Raw genomic sequence first — 11,897 nt, 5'->3', positions numbered from 1 at the left:
CTGATGACAAATCAAATTTGTATTTCTGTTTCCGTACATACAGTATATATACAGGTATCAGCAAATATTTACAGACATTATCAGTTCACACACACACACACACACACACACACACACACACACACACACACACACACACACACACACACACACACACACACACACTCTGAGAGCATATGTAGCAAAATACGGATAACTGCAGAAACAAACAACTGATGAGTCACTGTCACTTTCAATCTAACTCACTTACAAAAACAGGATCTTTTGTCAAGACTTTAGAAACCTTTTCAAGTCATCAAAGTACAAGTCAAAGCAAAAGGGATTACAACTGTGACTTGAGTCCTAAGTCAAGTGACTTGAGTCCCCAGCTCATCATCATCATCATCATCATCATCATCATCATCATCAGAGCTGAGGTCACGTTGCCAGTCCATTTCCTCCATTTCCCCTTCATCTTCTTCCACCAGCCTAGGAGTTGGTTCGAGAATGCCTCTGTATGTGCATGCTACAGTCTGCTGCTTGAGTCTAAGGTTATACAGTCTTCTCTTAAGTAGACTGATGAGGCCCTTGGATGCCTCCTCTGTGAATCCATTGGGATAGCCTAAAAGTTCACACATGAAGAGTAATGGAATTACCATCACACTAAACATTTTATCAGAGAGAGCTTATGTTAGAACAAATGTTAAATACAAAGTCAAATTGGAAAATAATAATTGGATAAAATAATCTTTGAAGTCCATGTATCCTTAGTTCTTGAGCCAATACACTTACTTCCTGTTTTTATGCAATCTGAAATGGTGGCTATCAGTGTCTGGACCTTTGCAATCGAGTCCTTAAGGTACTGACAGTGCTGCATCATCTCCTTCACAAGGATCTGCTTCTCTTCTGTCAGTCGTGAGACCAGCATTAGTTGGTCAAAAAGCTTCTTCTTGGTGAGAATGTCTATACCGTCTGAAGGAATGAAAAGATTATACATTAATAAACTAATTTGATGATGATACATTTAAATAAACACAAAGTTAAATATTAATACAAAACCTGTGTTCTGTTCCTGCCAAGGCCAGATCATGCTCTCTGCAGCTTTGTTGGAGAGTTTATGCACAACTGATTGTGTGTCCACAGGATCACCATCAGGTTGTTTGTTGTATCTCTGGATCTCATCTAGCAAGCGCTTCTTTTCTTGGGCAATCTTCTGAGTAATCTTCTGACGCCTTTTGTTGCGATCTGTAATAAGAGCAAAAAACAATGGTATTACAAAAGAGCTGCCATGACATTTAATGAACAGAAACAATATAACTTGCATCTACATCACTTACATTTACTAATACATACCATTCTGTCTATAAAGGTAGTGTTTCTTCTGACAAATGCTCACAAAGAGTGTGTCGATGGAGATCTGCAAACCACGAGCATCAACAGAACTGGCTGCTGCATTTCCTAAATTCAAGTTAAGAAGAAAGAGAAAAGTTTCAAACATTTAAGTTTGACAGTGTGCAACAAACACACTTTAGGACAATGTTTAATTTGGACAGAAATGTCTATCTCGTATGTTTTTCTCATACCGTACTGGACACTGACTGCATGTTTCAGCAAGAATTAGGGACCAAGCAACATAGGCCAAGAGGCATAGGCATCTAATCTGTGTGATATCTTTATTATCATCACTTTTCAAGAGTGTGTTTATGAGAGTCCATTGTCCACAGTCTTTCTTTATGAAAGTCATTGATGGGGGATTATGTCCCCTATCCATTCCACACATCGAATTTGGTGACCCCATGACCTTTATTGTAGCTCCACCAATAGGCCAAACTTTCAAAGATGAAAAAAACCCTGATATCCTCTGAACTGACAGAAGTAACACGTGGTGCTCTTGCGGATTAAGAAAAAAAGTCAAATCCTTAGGTTCATAGCTTCTCATTGGAAACAGAAACTAGATCTGTAGAAAACTGAGATACTTGCACCAATAATGAGAACCAACAAGTGTCTTTTGAAAATATCAGAATTACAAGTGGAGCATGCATGAATGCTGCAAACATGGAGCCTTAAGGCTGATTTATACTTCTGTGTCGGACCTACGCTGGAGCCACTACACTACAGACTACGCGTCGGTTTTCATATATACTTCTGCGTCGTTGTCCGTGTTGACGCACAAGTACACTTGCAGAGGGAGCATGTGAAACCAGAGGGAGCGGTCCTAGCAGACCAATCACAGCGCTTGCGTTCGCGTAGAGTTGACGTGTTGTTACATTTTTGTAGAGTTGCACGTCAGGGTACGCACACTACACACAGCCTACGACGTTGCTACGGCGGGAGTTCGACGCAGAAGTATAAATTGGGCTTTACTGGCACATTTTGCTTGGTCTGTCATTTCCTACCTCAAATAATATTGTTCCATTTTGGTCTGATTTGCATGAACATGCACCAATCATTCTGTTTTCATTGCTAAGATGTTTACTTTCTTTAAGTCAAAATACTAATTGAAGACTTATGACTTGCAAATAGTGCCCATCCCCACATCATAATTGAACATTAAGCTACAGCTACATGCATTACAACTAAATTACTCCAACACTGTTCATGTATAAAACAACATTGCCCTTACCGCTACTGGCCCACTGCTTGACATCAACAACCCACTGCTTTAGCATGTCATCACTGCAATGCAACTGGTCCTGCATCTTCTTCAGGCTCTCTGTTGCATCTAATGTGTTTTCTGCTGTCTACAAAACAGCAACACACAACACACTGTCATTTCATAAAATACCAAAAAGTATGTTCCTGCCTGATTTAATATGACATATTCGACTACATATACATAGCTGAAGTGATGCATTTTGGGTGGACTTTAAGTTCAAATTTAACGGTTTAAAATAGTCCATCCTTTTTCAATACACGAACATACCTTTTTGAATCTGGAAGACAAGGCAATGTGGAGGCCGTCCTCTTTACGTTGATTCCACCCAATAGCATGGACAGTAAGCATATCAGTTCTTACTGTAAAGAACAATAGAAAAATCACAATAAATTGTAAAATGTTAATGTGTACATTTGCAGGGGAGCAGGGGGCAAAGAAGCTTACAAACCTGACTTGGACATGTACTTTGTCGTCAGGGCACATCGGGAGAGAAAACTATTCACTTGCTCTACTTCTTCGCCAAGAGTGGTTCCAGCACCTTCCTGGTTCCTTGCATTCCACATAATCTACAGGAAGCAGTGGACTTGTTAAACAGGGTGGACAACAGGGTGATCAATATTGATGCAAATCCCAAGGTCACCAGCTGTACAGGAAAGCACATAGGGGCTCATGTACAAATCAAAACACACTCCTGGGATGTTGTTTGGGTCACAACATCATTCATTGTGGTACTTTACGTTAATTGTTGGATACATCACTCTGAAATGTAAAAGTAGTTAAAAGCATCACCTCGCATTTTGTATTGTGGGCTTTGGCATGCATCACGGACAAGCAATGTTTCATTTTCTTAAGAGGTTGAAGATGAGTCAGGGCCTCTGACACCTTCTCAAGGTATGGCACATAACGGCAGGTCACATGCATGGCCAAAAATGCAGCAGCCTGGAACTCTTTTTGGAGAAACATTGGATATGCAAAGATTTCTCCTCTATACATATTCAGACCTTTTGGAAAAATGAAATGATGAAGAATAGGCTTCAGATGTTTCATCTACAAATATTTTTCATTGCAATTTATCAAGACCAATACCAACCTTTGAGGAGGAATCCATGCCTGCATACAGCAATTTCCACACCTTCTTCATCCAACTTGTTGGCCTGCTTTGATGTCTCTCTTGCTGCTGTCCAGTGGGAGTCCCCACACATCGCTCTTCCTGCCGTCTACCAAAGTAAAAAGTTAAATAGCAGGGCTGCACACTCACACACACCAACAATTACAGTCTGATTAGATTTTGTCTTTGATTGCCTGACCCATCTTCCATCTGCAACACCCTGGAGTATAACAAACCAATTGAAATTATTTGCCATTTAGCATGCAGGAGGATAATTGCAATAGACTCTAACTTTGTCAGAAATTGTGTCAGATATACTGTATGTGCGGCAACCAATACTATAGATATACTGTGCCCTCTGGATTAGAATCTAGTTGTATTTTTTCATCCAGCTCTGCAACTTCACTCTTTGTGAAAGTCCGATTTCATCGCTAACATCAGCAACCTACCATTGCCATCTCAACACCTGATCAAAGATTCCCTCATCTGAACACCTAATAAGACTACAGTGTTTCCAACTTTACTTCCAATTAGTTATAAAATAAGCCAGAGATACCCGCTGCTCAGCCTGATTGAAAACTTACACTCTTGACAGCCCCCCGGACTTCCTCAACAAAACTGGACACCTCAGAGTCTTGGGATAAAAACACTCCATCAAAGAACCCTGGCTCTTCACTCCTACAACAAAATGTATTCTGGATAACCACTGTAGTAAGAAGTTTTACATAATAATAATAAATTATAATAATTGTATTTATATGACACTTTTTTTAGAAACAAGGTTACAAAGTCTAACATGGACATTATATTCAACAGCTACAGTATCAACAGCTTAATTTTAAATAAAATGAGAACTATATTATTATTATAATGTTAATAGCAAGTACATACATTAACTACATTGGCTGTTTTTAATATGTACACAAAACTCACTGGTTTGCTTTCTGGAACCTGTAGAGTTTTCTGTTGCCATCCACTGAAACAGCCACCATTTCAGGACTACAGGCTGGACAGACAAATGGCTCCTTTTCCAGAAGTTGGTCCTCTTCAGAGTTGCAGTACACAAATTGCAGAAAGCTCCTCTGAAAAGCATCTGCATTCACTTTGCCAGTCTGAAAAACAATTTATAGAACAACTTTAAATGACAATGAACTATAAGGTCACCCCATTTATGTTTTGTCAATGTACCTTTTCAAACCCAAAAAAAGGATGCAATTGGCAATGCTGTCTAATATGGTCTTCAGTTCAGTTAATTTCAGTAACCTGAAATATTACAGCCACTTGTGGAACTTGACTTCATATGTGGGTATATTTGAATTTGCGCCCTGTTTGGACTCGAACACCCTTTTTGCCATACTGTCTAGCCTTACAGCTACTTATAATAACTTATAACCTCGTTATAATAACGAATGCATTTGTCTTTCAGCTTCAAATTTTCACTCACTCTTCCAAACCGCTTTGTTCTCTGGTCCAACATTGCTGTGAAGGCTTTCACTGACATTCCTGGAGCTGTTGTCTTCATAGCTTCAAAGGAATGGAACAGATCTTGGTGGAAAAGTGTCTGTGCTTGCATGGTAGCGGGCCAGTAACCACTCCTTACAAAGTCACTGACTTCTGGAGCCCATTGCTTATTGCAATGTTTGCATGTTAGCACCGGAACGTGAAGATTATAACGGCCTGAGAGCACATGAAAGACAAATAACTAACAAGGAACTAAAGTAATGTTAGATAAACAATATTTTTTTACCCAATCCTACCATTTATGGAAACCAGTATGATGGATCTACCAACAGAGATTGCAACATCTCCAGTGTCACAGGAGCATATATTTTGAGGAAAGGCTGCTGGCAGCAAACAATCTGAAAGAGCAAAGGACAATCAGGATGACATTAAAGAATGTTTGGATTGTTAGCAAGTACTTGGAAAACATAATGAATTATGTTGTGTGTTGATGAAAAACTGCAAATCAACTGAAAGAGAGACACCAACCTTGTTCACAGATGATGTACTTATCATCATGGAGTTTCACAAACTCTGTTGGGGGAATGTATTTATAAAAGCCATACATGGTGGTCTGCCTACTGTGCAGAGTGTGGCGTTTATGTACCAGTTGATCACAGTCTGCACAAAACCACTCTGAGGGCAAACATTCCATGCAACGGATGATGGCTTCTGTCACGTGACAGTGGTTGCACTTTATCTGGACAATGTTCTCAGCTGACAACAAGTTATGAATGTTTTGTGGCCTCGCCTGTTGCCAGCATCGTTGGACCCCTTTCTGTCTTTGACACCAACTGGACAAAGATGGCTGCTGAGCAAAATCTTGCCCATCAATGCTCTCTGAATCCCGTAGAAGGTCCTCAAGCCTCTGCATATTAAAATCTTCAGAGAGAGAAAGAGAAAAATAAAAACAGTCCAGTGATAGCAGAGAAGGCAGAGGGTGAAAGGATCGTTTGAAATGAGCAATCAAATCCATGACCCTTAAGATTCTGTGTAGGTGCTGGCTGTCCGTAGTGTTGCCCACTTAATTGTGAAACTAAACAACAACCATGTGATTTTTCTGAGAAACAGTGATGCTATTGTCTAAAGTGTTCCTATTTCTGTCATGTTGACAGGGCTTGATGAACCAAATTGTGGTAACTCTAATATTTGAGGCATGTTAGGGGACTGTGGAAAAAGCATTTAGAAAAGGAACATCGTTAGATGAGTTACTAAACATAGCAAAAGATCATGTATAACGAGGCTTCCTTTTTACGTAACTCCTTGTTTTCATTTGAAGCATAACATATTATGAAAAGTGTTTTTTAAAGTAGTTTTTCTACTTACCAGGATCTTGGTAGCTAGTACATGAAGCTGTGATGGTGGAACTAGCACATGCAGAAGTACCGGTACCAACTGTTTGAAAGTAAAAATAATATAAACCCCATTAGAATTCTTATTAGAGTACAATTCTTTCAAACTCTTTGCCAGATGTACAAAAATAAAAGCTGAAACCTTTGGCAAACTTGCAACATGGAAACTATCAAACCTATGTACTATCTATGTACTACTATCAAACCATAATTTACATTATGAATGTGCGAGCATACAGAATATTGAGTAACAACAGCATTATCAAACCAGCACCTACTCTAAATCACACATCATCACTCTCCATTTGAAGTATTTGACATAAATTAGATAAGATGTACACTAACCAGCAGATGAAGCTTTTTTCCTCCGCTTGCTGGTGGTCACACGCTGCCCATCACAGTCCCTCTTCCACCAGGTCACTTTAGATTGTCCTGTGACTTCAGCCTTCTGAGTTTGTAACTCTGTGTTACGTTTCTTTATGCACATGTAATGAAAAGTAGATGGGTGAATTTGAAACATAGGCATTAACTAACTGGAGTTAATTAATTACACATTTGTGTATAACAAGTATGAAACTTGCCTGTATCTCTTCAACAAATGCATCCCCGAGCTGAAGAACAGCTTCTAGTTTGTTCTTATTTCCTCTTGACATTGTACTTAAACCAAAAATAAAGGTGTCAGTTAGATCTGAGATCTGCCTGCAACTCAAACTTGCTGACTATTATAATTGAATGGAAAGTTTGGACCACATCAGTGATATGAGGGTAAAGGTTAAAAAGTTTAATTTTCCGGTAGAGGATAGTGGTGTCTGACTATTTGCAGGAGAATGCAGATTTTCATTTCAACCTGGTTGTAACTATAATGATATTTCTGTATTCAATTGTTTATTTTACCAAGGCCACACTCACAGACAAAGGGTCTAGTCTAAATCTTGCTTAATTTTCCTTTACATTTAATCATGTGATGCTTTTATCTAATGCCACTTACAAATGAAGAGAGCAATAGAAGTAGGGCTGTGAAATGATTAATCACATCCAAAATAAAAGTTTGTGTTCACATAATATATGTGTGTAGTGTGCAGAATTATTTTGTATATATAAATACACACACATGCATGTAAATATTTAAGAAAAAAATATTTATATATAAAATATTTATTTATAATACAAATATATATATATATATATATATATATATATATATATATATATATATGCAAATATTTCTTAAATATATACATGCATGTGTGTGTATTTATATATATACAAAATAATTATGGACAGTGATTAATCATTTCACAGCCCTAAATAGAAGCAACCAAACCAACAATGTGCAATTTAGGTAAAATGCACTTTATATGATGACATTAGAAATCAAATATCTTGGGGAGAGGAGTCTAATCCAACCCTACAGAATCATGCATCTGCAAAGCAACTAGTAATGTCTGCGCGTGCCTGAATTATTCCATGCGCACTAATTAGTCCACATTATTAATATTGACCCCTAGGGGGTTCCGTAGGCTTAGGCTAACCATGCCACTTTAGCTAAAAACTTTAGCAAACACTAATTCACTCTGTTGATTTGTAGTGCTGTCATCAGCCATGTCAAAACATGATTAAAAACACTTTTTTATTTCTTTCAAACTGCAACATGCATACAGCAGAAGTTAGCTTAGGCTAATGTCAATGGTAGGATACCAGCTGTGCTAACGGAGCAGCCCACGGTTCCACTAACAACTAATTTTAACGCATTACGCTGCCATTTTGACGCGACCCATGTAACAGAAACACTGAAATAATTAAAATAATACAGTTAACACCGTGATCTCATTACAAAAAAAAGGATTGCTGCCCTTACTTACCTGTTTGAAGGTGTAACGATTACGATACGCGCATCAGGTGCAGGCGAACTGAGCCTCGTTGGTGACGTCATTGCAGTTGAAGGTGATGCGTGGTATTTAGACGCATCTGCTCTCCACCGAAGTTAATGGGAAGGATTGGCGTATCATATGCACGCAAAATTGGATTTTGGCGTATTCATTGCACGCAATTTGAAAGTGTAAAGTCGTGTTATTTATACGCAGACTGATGAGAACGGGTTGAAATTTGGACGCAATAAATACTACAAGAAGTAAATTCTAAGATGACATTGATGCATTTGTCGTGTGTACTAAAGTCTGTCACTCATCATTAGAGCATTACAACGCATTACAATTCTGACAAGAGTGTCTGATGTGTTTGTGTTCAGCGATTAAGATATAAAGCTTACAAAATGTTTATCATGAACTAGCACTAAAACTTAAATGTAAGGCCAGAAACCGCTACTTACATTCCCAGTCGTGTTTCCCCGATCGGAACTAATTTTTTCTCCTGCTCTGTTAAAAAGCTCCGGAACTTTATAAATGTCTTTTTCTACTGCAAAACCTTTTTCTGCTGATCATGATTTTAACATTTAAAAATGCCAAAACAATATCTGTCACTTGACATGAGTCAAATAATGTTGAGTGAATATTTGTATTATTTTACATTAAACATTGTAAGAGCATTATATGTCACCGGTCTTTTGGAGAACTGTAGAAAGCACAGTCAGGTTTATATAATACATTTACATTTTTTAATGGCAATATTCCATGTAAATTTCCCAGTAAAATGTATTTCGACTCAATTCGATTGTCAATGAAGCAAAAAACAGTTAAAACTTTGAAAATGTACAAATGTTATAATGTCTTTATGTAGATCTACATTAGTGTGCAGTGTAGTGTACAATAATAGTGTGCAACTCTGACTTACATTTGTTGTATTTTCTTGTATACTGTAGTATTTGTAACATACTTTTCTTTTTTGTTAAATAAAAAACAAAAAAACAAAACACTGTGTTTACGCCCGTTCCTTCGAAACGACAACACTTGATGATGACAAACCCAGCTGTTTACAAGCTGAAATCTCATAATCATGGTAATTTCAACATGGCGTGAACAAAGTTAATTTAATTTGAAAGCTCTGTCATCACTAGATCTGATTTTAGAGCATGAAGAATTATTAATAAAACACACATTTATAAATGAAAGCATTTTATTTCAGTTGGAAGGGAATGAGTAGAAATCGGTGTGGACAGCTTCTGGTGGTTTGGTTTGGCGTGAGACATGATCCCGACCCCGATCACTGATATTAGCAGTTCCTGGGTTAGAGATCAGTGAGTTTTAGGGGCCGGTTCATTCGTTTCTCAGAGGAATCAGACGCTGGATGAGGGATAAGAGTGGAAAGCACCATTACACCTGCTAATGATAATGTTTCACACTGAGAAGGAAGAGAAATATGACACTCTTTCATCACAGGCCAACAAATGCTCAACTCTTCCTCATCATCATCATCACGTACGAGACGCCACAGGCACTGAAGCCGCTCACTACAGTCACAGACACACACACACACACACACACACACACACACGGCTACGGTTGAATATTCAGTTTGTGGTAGAGAAGCACTCTTGCTGGTCCCAGGCTGCAGTGCATTATGGGAATGAAGCACTCATTCTGTGAAGAACGGATGGTCCAAAGCGTTCAGCGCAGAGATTCGCTTCAGCGGGTCGAACGTCAGCATTTCCTGAGGAGGTCAAAGGTCACAAGATCATCTGAGCTGTTAAAAACACTCAAACGTTCAGATCAGAGCCGCTTCAGCTTAACTCGAGTACAGTCAGTTATCATCAGGGTTATTATCCTCAAACACAACTATTAGAAACATTTCTGTTCAAATAAAGCTGATATAAAACAAAGTAGTAAATATTTGTGGAGAAATTAAATGAAAATTAGAAATGTTGCCTTATAAACTGAAATAGGTTTAAGTTGAAGCACTCAAATTATTAACTGGAAATAAATCAAACTAAAACTGAAATAAAAAAAGCATAACTATAGACATATTTTATCTATTTTAGTACTTCCAGTTAATCTAAATGAAAATGATAAATGATGTCTTGCAACCAGCTGGAATAAAAAATGTGTGTGTGTGTGTGTGTGTGTGTACTGTTTGGACACATTTTAATATGTTTTATGTTTTTGAAAGAAGTCCTCTTATGCTCATCAAGCCTGCATTTTTCTTATAAAAAAAAACTGTAATATTGTGAAATATTTTTAAAATAATGGTTTTCTGTTTTAATATACTTTAAAATATAATTTATTCCTGTGATCAACTCGATTACTCCAGTCTTCAGTGTCACATGATCCTTCAGAAATCACTCTAATATGATGATTTGATGCCTTGTTTTTACCAATGTTGGAAACATTTGTGCTGCTTAATATTTTTTTACGCTTAAAAGTCTTTACTATACTATACTAAAAAGTCCTTTTTTAACTTATTATTCATCAAATAATCCTGAAAAAAGTATCAAAGGTTTTAAATAAAATATTAAGCAGCATATTCATTTTTTTTATTTTATTATAATAATATTTCACAATATTACATTTTTTTTTATCAAATAAATGGCAGGCTTGATGAACGTAAGAGACTTAAATCTTAATTAAATAGTAATGCGTCCAAACTTTTGACCAGTAATGTATATATGATCATTTCTTCACCTCTAAAAAAAAAAGGCTACTTTACTTCGTTTTCTGTTTTTACTATGGTAAAACTAGCTGTATGTGAAGTGACATTGACTGTAAACGTACCAATAAGAGCTCCGCCCCCTTCTCGCTGATCTCGGGAACACAGTCTGTGATTGGCTGAGGGTTTTGAGGGCTGAAGTTCTGACGGGACAGAGTGACATCATTTGGCCACTCCTCTTCAGACGGCAGGCCGATCACCCTGTCAATCAACACGACTCGTTATTAATCACGTGTTGTGTGTTCAGCGTCTCTCTAACACAAGTGTGTGTTATTACTCACGCAAAAATCTTCCCCAGCTGATCCACCTCTGAATCTCCACAGAAGAGCGGCCTGAAAGATCACAGAAATCACGACTAATGAACAAACTCATCGACAGACAGGGTTAGACAAAACGAGCACTAGAAAGGTCAACATTAAAGGTCATTAAGCAATGCTGCATAAACACATTCATAAAGTACTTGTGACGACACAGGGTTTTTAAAATAAGACTTTTTAAGAGCGTTTTATAACTTGCACAGATCATTTTAACTGCGAATGTGTTTAAGTGAATGAAACAGGCTGCGGTTCACATTCGATGAGGAACAAGGGAGAGTACGAGTTTAAAAATACTCAACAAGGCATGATATATACAATAAAGAAATATGCATTTGCTACCAATACAGTCGTGCTCAGAATTAATGGCACCCCTGGTAAATATGATC

At 37.7% G+C, this 11,897-nt stretch overlaps 1 protein-coding gene across 1 annotated transcript; it reads right to left on the bottom strand.

Annotated features, from left to right (window-relative positions):
• On the bottom strand, positions 1-7,248 carry LOC308685326 (uncharacterized protein; the record flags this gene model as incomplete). Its single annotated transcript, XM_081357025.1, has 16 exons — positions 1-601; positions 772-951; positions 1,039-1,224; positions 1,333-1,437; positions 2,603-2,720; positions 2,903-2,994; positions 3,084-3,201; positions 3,518-3,636; positions 3,726-3,852; positions 4,328-4,421; positions 4,677-4,855; positions 5,188-5,420; positions 5,501-5,602; positions 5,733-6,125; positions 6,941-7,070; positions 7,177-7,248. 16 exons carry the CDS (start codon positions 7,246-7,248, stop codon positions 348-350), a joined length of 2,502 nt encoding a protein of 833 aa, XP_081213151.1. The 3' UTR covers positions 1-347.
• Positions 7,249-11,897: the final 4,649 nt, after the last annotated feature.

This window comes from Scardinius erythrophthalmus, assembly GCF_964197995.2.
Source record: "Scardinius erythrophthalmus genome assembly, chromosome: 25".
NCBI lineage: Eukaryota > Metazoa > Chordata > Actinopteri > Cypriniformes > Leuciscidae > Scardinius > Scardinius erythrophthalmus.
The sequence above is the reverse complement of the archived record's forward strand: the minus strand, read 5'-3'. Positions and strand labels throughout refer to the sequence as shown.